The following is a 7543-nucleotide window of genomic DNA, read 5'->3' on the forward strand; positions in this document are numbered from 1 at the left end:
GTTCTTCCACACAGATTTCGACAAATAATTTGGACCTCACTTGGTGCACGGGGGCATTGTCATGCTGAAACAGGAAAGGGCCTTCCCCAAACTGTTGCCACAAAGTTGGAAGCACAGAATCGTCTAGAATTTCATTGTATGCTGTAGTGTTAAGATTCCCCTTCACTGGAACTAAGGGGCCTAGGCCGAACCATGAAAAACAGCCCCAGACCATTGTTCTTCCTCCACCAAACTTTACAGTTGGCACTATGCATTCTGGCAGATAGCGTTCTCCTGGCATCCGCCAAACCCAGATTTGTCTATCTTACTGCCAGATGGTGATTCATCACTCCAGAGAACGTGTTTCCACTGCTCCAGAGTCCACTGGCGATTTGTCCACGCTTCAGCACTCAGCGGTCCCGTTCTGTGAGCTTGTGTGGCCTACCACTTCGTAGCTGAGCCGTTGTTGACCCTAGGTGTTTCCACTTCACAATAACAGTTGACCGGGGCAGCTCTAGCAGGGCAGAAATTTGATGAACTGCCTTGTAGGAAAGGTGGCGTCCTATGACGGTGCCACGTTGAAAGTCACTGAGCTTTTCAGGAAGGTTATTCTACTGCCAATGTTTGTCTATGGAGATTGCATGGCTGTGTGCTCGATTTTATACACCTGTCAGCAACGGTGTGGCTGAAATAACCGAATCTACTAATTTTAAGGGGTGTCCACATACTTTTCAATACACTACCGGTCAAAAGTTTTAGAACACCTACTCATTCAAGGGTTTTTCTTTATTTTTACTATTTTCTACATTTGTGGGATAATAGTGAAGACATCAAAACTATGAAATAACACATGGAATCATGTAGTAAATATATTTTATATTTGAGATTCTTCAAATAGCCACCCTTTGCCTTGACAGCTTTGCACGCTCTTGGCATTCTCTCAACCAGCTTCATGAGGTAGTCACCTGGAATGCATTTAAATTAACAGGTGTGCCTTGTTAAAAGTTAATTTGTGGAATTAATTTCCTTCTTAATGCATTTGAGCCAATCAGTTGTGTTGTGACAAGGTGGGGGGGTATACAGAAGATAGCCCTATTTGGTAAAAGACCAAGTCCATATTATGGCAAGAACAGCTCAAATAAGCAAAGAGAAATGACAGTCCATCATTACTTTAAGACATGAAGGTCAGTCAATATGGAATATTTCAAGAACTTTGAAAGTTTCTTCAAGTGCAGTCGCAAAAACCATCAAACTCTATGATGAAACTGGCGCTCATGAGGACCGCCACAGGAAAGTAAGACCCAGAGTTACCTCTGCTGCAGAGGATAAGTTCATTAGAGTTAACTGCACCTCAGAAATTGCAGCTCAAATAAATACTTCACAGAGTTCAAGTAACAGACACATCTCAACATCAACTGTTCAGAGGAGACTGTGTGAATCAGGCCTTCATGGTCGAATTGCTGCAAAGAAACCACTACTAAAGGACACCAATAATAAGAAGAGACTTGCTTGGGCCAAGAAACACGCGCAATGGACATTAGACCGGTGGAACTTTGTCCTTTGGTCTGGAGTCCGAATGTGAGATTTTTGGTTCCTACCGCAGTGTCTTTGTGAGACGCGGTGTGGGTGAACGGATTATCTCCATGTATATTTCCCACCGTAAAGCATGGAGGAAGAGGTGTTATGGTGTGGGGGTGCTTTGCTGGTGACGCTTGTCTGTGATTTATTTAGAATTCATGGCACACTTAACCAGTGTGGCTACCACAGCATTCTGCAGCGATACGCCATCCCATCTGGTTTGGGCTTAGTGGGACTATCATTTGTTTTTCAACCGGACAATGACCCATCACAACTCCAGGCTGTATAAGTTATATTTGACCAAGAAGGAGAGTGATGGAGTGCTGCATCAGATGACCTGGCCTCCACAATCCCCCGACCTCATTGAGATGGTTTGGGATGAGTCGGACCGCAGAGTGAAGGAAAAGCAGCCAACAAGTGCTCAGCATATGTGGAAACTCCTTCAAGACTGTTGGAAAATCATTCCATGTGAAGCTGGTTGAGAGAATGCCAAGAGTGTGCAAAGCTGTCATCAAGGCAAAGGGTGGCTATTTGAAGAATATAAAATAGATTTAGATTTGTTTAACAATTTTTTGGTTGCTACATGATTCCATATGTGTTATTTCATAGTTTTGATGTCTTCACTATTATTCTACAATATAGAAAATAGTAAAAAAATAAAGAAAAACCCTTGAATTAGGTGTTCTAAAACTTTTGACCGGTAGTGTATATAGTGTACATTTCCCAAAGCTGATCTCTCTACCCATTCTGCGTTTTTGTTTTTGTGTGCAAGGTCCTCCCCCTTTTCAATGAGTTTTTAAGGCATTTATGATACCAGAGCAGTTTCTCAGACTCATTGGAAACCGAGCTTGTCATAACAGCCAAGACCGGGGGATAAGAATAGGGCTTTGACTGGAGCTGTTTGAGTGTCGGCGAGGTTAAACCAGTCCCTTGGGTTGCCTATTTAAATTGTTGACTATTTTGTCTCATTTTGGGCATCGTGGCCTTGTTGGCCCCTCAGAGTAGTTAAGAACTCCATAGAAAGAGGCAGGGGTCCTAACGCCTATGGAGACCACCATCACTAAGCCCCCCTCTCTCTCTCTCTCTCTCTCTCTGTCTCTCTCTCTCTCTCTCTCTCTCTCTCTCTCTCTCTCTCTCTCTCTCTCTCTCTCTCTCTCTCTCTCTCCGATGTGTATCTGTCCCAGTTTCTATCTGGGTGCTGTATCATTTCATTCACCTCCACAGCTGTCCAAAAGAAAACACCAAAGAGGCTGTACATAGTTTATTATACACTGGTTCGAGCCCTGAATGCTCTGTTTTTATTACAAGGCTCTGGTAATACACAGCAGTTTGATACCTTACAAAAATAACCTTAATGAGGACGACTTATGTACAGAGAGGACTGGATTATTGACGTGACGTTGTGTGAACAGTACAGGGAACCTCTTGTCTGACGTGTGAAAAGTACGGGAACCTCTTGTTTGAGATTGTGTGAACACTACATGGAACCACTTGTCTGTATTCTGTCGAGGTTGAGAAACTGAAGCGTGAGTTTGGGATCTCACCCAAAAGGGATTTGTAATGATCGAGTTTGACACACTTGGTCTCGTTGTGACGGCAGGTAGCCTAGTGGTTAAAGCGTTGGCCCAGTAACCGTAATATTGATTACTGCATTGTTGGGTTTAGAGCTTGCAAGAAAGGCATTTCACTCTACTTGTGCATGTGACATTAAAAACTTGAATCTTAATTGCTCCAGGTTCGCCGTCAATCATGGCAGGCCCTGGCCGGGACCCCACTCTCTGAGGGTGTCTCAGGGGGAGTGGGATATGCAAAAAACACATTTCCATTTCACACCACACACTGTACAGGTTACACACTGTACAGGTTATACACTTGTGCTTGTGTGAAACAGGACACAGACAGTGAGGGGGAAAAAGTATTTGATCCCCTGCTGATTTTGTACGTTTGCCCACTGACAAAGACATGATCAGTCTATAATTTTAATGGTAGGTTTATTTGAACAGTGAGAGACAGAATAACAACAAAAAAATCCAGAAAAACGCATGTCAAAAATGTTATAAATTGATTCACATTTTAATGAGGGAAATAAGTATTTGACCCTTCTGCAAAACATGAATTAGTACTGTGTGGCAAAACCCTTGTTGACAATCACAGAGGTCAGATGTTTCTTGTAGTTGGCCACCAGGTTTGCACACATCTCAGGAGGGATTTTGTCCCACTCCTCTTTGCAGATATTCTCCAAGTCATTAAGGTTTTGAGGCTGACGTTTGGCAACTCGAACTTTCAGCTCCATCCACAGATTTTCTATGGGATTAAGGTTTGGAGACTGGCCATGCCACTCCAGGACCTTAATGTGCGTATTCTTAAGCCACTCCTTTGTTGCCTTGGCCGTGTGTTTTGGGTCATTGTCATGCTGGAATACCCATCCACGACCCATTTTCAATGCCCTGGCTGAGGGAAGGAGGTTCTCACCCAAGATTTGACGGTACATGGCCCCGTCCATCGTCCCTTTGATGCGGTGAAGTTGTCCTGTCCCCTTAGCAGAAAAACACCCCCAAAGCATAATGTTTCCACCTCCATGTTTGACGGTGGGGATGGTGTTCTTGGGGTCATAGGCAGCATTCCTCCTCCTCCAAACACAGTGAGTTGAGTTGATGCCAAAGAGCTCCATTTTGGTCTCATCTGACCACAACACTTTCACCCAGTTCTCCTCTGAATCATTCAGATGTTCATTGGCAAACTTCAGACGGCCCTGTATATGTGCTTTCTTAAGCAGGGGGACCTTGCGGGCGCTGCAGGATTTCAGTCCTTCACGGCGTAGTGTGTTACCAATTGTTTTCTTGGTGACTATGGTCCCAGCTGCCTTGAGATCATTGACAAGATCCTCCCGTGTAGTTCTGGGCTGATTCCTCACCGTTTTCATGATCATTGCAACTCCACGAGGTGAAATCTTGCATGGCGCCCCAGGCCGTGGGAGATTGACAGTTATTTTGTGTTTCATCCATTTGCGAATAATCGCACCAACTGTTGTCAACTTCTCACCAAGCTGCTTGGCGATGGTCTTGTAGCCCATTCCAGCCTTGTGTAGGTCTACAATCTTGTCCCTGACATCCTTGGAGAGCTCTTTGGTATTGGCCATGGTGGAGAGTTTGGAATCTGATTCATTGATTGCTTCTGTGGACAGGTGTCTTTTATACAGGTAACAAGCTGAGATTAGGAGCACTCCCTTTAAGAGTGTGCTCCTAATCTCAGCTCGTTACCTGTATAAAAGACACCTGGGAGCCAGAAATCTCTCTGATTGAGAGGGGGTCAAATACTTATTTCCCTCATTAAAATGCAAATCAATTTATTAAATTTTTTACATGCGTTTTTCTGGACTTTTTTGTTGATATTCTGTCTCTCACTGTTCAAATAAACCTACCATTCAAATGATAGACTGATCATTTCTTTGTCAGTGGGCAAATGTAAAAAATCAGCAGGGGATCAAATACTTTTTTCCCTCACTGTATATAACCCCTATTTGACCTCAAAATACTCAGAGCAATTGGACTCATAAGATCGCCCATCTGAATCAATGAAGCTGCAACGTTGTTCTTTACCCTCGTCCATCTTGCCTTAAAGCTCGGACTGCATGAAAGGAGATTATAATGGTTGTGAGAGGTTAACTAGGATTGTCGGGTGTCGTTTGGACGGTGGTTAGTTACGTAACCGGTGGGCCGTTTGTCCATAAATTTTTTTGTGTGTCTGCACTTTAAAAAGGTATGTTCACTGAACATATATTTTGATGGCGTACTTTTGGCAAGGCCCTTTCGATGGCATACTATCACCATCACCTTTCAACTTCAGGTCTTCCCTTGCCCTCCTGCTGGTAAACAATAAGATAGGAGGCTCTCTGTGAGGCATCCATAGTGTCAACACCTCTGGGGGCATCCATAGTGTCAACACCTCTGGGGGAGGTTGGATAGATTGGTTGACCCCATTCTCCCTAATGGTTCATTAGGACAAGCGATGAAGACTCCTTTCCAAGCACCTCTCCATCCTCCCCTTCCACTCCTCCCTCATCTTCCTCCCCTCTCCCCCTTCCTCCCCTCCCTCTCCATCCTCCCCTCCCTCTCCCCCTTCCTCCCCTCCCTCTCCATCCTCCCCTCCCTCTCCCCCTTCCTCCCCTCCCTCTCCCCCTTCCTCCCTCCCTCTCCCCCTTCCTCCCCTCCCTCTCCATCCTCCCCTCCCTCTCCATCCTCTCCTTCCTCCCCTCCCCTCCCTCTCCCCCTCTCCCCCTCTCCATCCTCCCCCTTCCTCCCCTCCCTCTCCCCCCTCTCCCCTCCCTCTCCCCCTCTCCATCCTCCCCTCCTCTCCATCTAATCCCTTCCTCCCCTCCCCTCCCTCTCCTTCCTCCCCTCCCTCTCCTTCCTCCCCTCCCTCTCCTTCCTCCCCTCCCTCTCCTTCCTCCCCTCCCTCTCCTTCCTCCCCTCCCTCTCCTTCCTCCCCTCCCTCTCCTTCCTCCCATCCCTCTCCTTCCTCCCCTCCCTCTCCTTCCTCCCCTCCCTCTCCTTCCTCCCCTCCCTCTCCTTCCTCCCCTCCCTCTCCTTCCTCCCCTCCCTCTCCTTCCTCCCCTCCCTCTCCTTCCTCCCCTCCCTCTCCTTCCTCCCCTCCCTCTCCTTTCCTCCCTCTCCTTCCTCCCCTCCCTCTCCTTCCTCCCCTCCCTCCCCATCATCTCCATCCTCCCCTCCCTCCCCATCATCTCCATCCTCCCCTCCCTCCCCTCCCTCTCCAATCCTCCCCATCCTCTCCATCCTCCCCTTTCTCCCCTCCCTCTCCTCCCTCCCCTTTCTCTCCTCCCTCCCCTCCCTCTCCTCCCTCCCCTTCTACTCCATCCTCCCCTTTCCTCTGTATCCTCCCCTTCGAACCCCATGACACTCACCCAGCCAGCCAGCCACCCCTCCCCAATAGAGAATTCCTCACAGTAGCTGAGCAGATCTGAAGTTGCCGCGAATCTCTGCTCTGCTGTAGAAATGAATGAGCTTCTTTGTTGGCTCAGTTGTTTGGCCAAAATAAAGACACTTGTTAGATCAAAATGACTTATGGTCTTACAGGGAAATATATATCTTTCTAAATAAATAGTTGGTTTACCCTCCTGTAAATAATCTAGGCTTAAAATGTTGGCAGGAACGAAAACAAACTAGTAGCAATTTATTTTCCAGTAAGTGTTTTTGGATGGGGTCACCGGATATTAATTCCTGTGTCACGTTTCCTCAAAGTATAAAACTCAAAGCATCAGTACTAATATTGCATAACAGCCAGATAACCGTAGTGACTCGAAACCGTCAAAAAACGTTCTTTATGGAGATGTGCTATATGTATATTTATGAACAACAACAACAAAAAAACATAAAAATATTTCCCCTTTTTCACAACCAATGAATAAACTGTAATGCAAACTTCTCTCTTGGTTTCATTTGTCGGCAGCTGTAGAGCAACACAATGAAAGCCGGCACCATCACTTCTGCATTCGTTCAGCGTATGTGCAAAGTCAGTGTCCGAAAGGCACAGGTCCTGTGTCTTTTGTAATTGCAATTGTTTTGCAAGCTCCTCAGAGGGAACTTGACTGCCCTGCTAGTTCAACGAGAAGGTAAACCATGTGGAACTGTGCCTCCAAAGAACGCTAGATGAGTTCTGCGAGAGGGCTTTGAACCCCTTGTGGGGGGAAAAACACCACACTGGCCCTGTGAGCCATACAGAAGACAGCCATTGCACTTTTATGCTATATCTATATATTTATGTATGTAAAGAGATAAAGGGAATCAAAAGAAAACAAAAGGACAGAAGCTGAAATGAATTGCACCTATTCTCAGGACAGAGGAAACGGGGTCACGTTGGAGGAAATGCCCATTCAAAAAAAAAAATTATAATAACAAAAGGTTTCCTGCGGTTGGTTCTCGCTCTGCGAACTGTGATCTTAGTGGAAGGTGTTGGGGTTGGGCCGGAT

The 7543-nt window shown here is 46.1% G+C and overlaps 2 protein-coding genes across 7 annotated transcripts in view; one reads left to right on the top strand and one right to left on the bottom strand.

Annotated features, from left to right (window-relative positions):
- LOC121581909 (ras-specific guanine nucleotide-releasing factor RalGPS1) overlaps positions 1-7543 on the top strand; it is a 295729-nt gene that overhangs the window by 146449 nt on the left and 141737 nt on the right. The gene's annotated exons all lie outside the window — the stretch shown is intronic.
- The window catches only part of angptl2a (angiopoietin-like 2a), a 26056-nt gene continuing 25389 nt past the window's right edge, over positions 6877-7543 (bottom strand). For all 5 annotated transcript variants that reach the window (XM_041897309.2, XM_041897310.2, XM_041897307.2 and 2 more), the window contains one exon: positions 6877-7543. This exon is cut by the window's right edge and continues 170 nt beyond it. In XM_041897309.2, the coding sequence (XP_041753243.2) occupies positions 7514-7543 (30 nt within the window). In that variant the 3' untranslated portion in view covers positions 6877-7513.

The sequence above is a fragment of the Coregonus clupeaformis genome, chromosome 15 (genome assembly GCF_020615455.1).
Source record: "Coregonus clupeaformis isolate EN_2021a chromosome 15, ASM2061545v1, whole genome shotgun sequence".
Classification (NCBI taxonomy): Eukaryota; Metazoa; Chordata; class Actinopteri; order Salmoniformes; family Salmonidae; genus Coregonus; species Coregonus clupeaformis.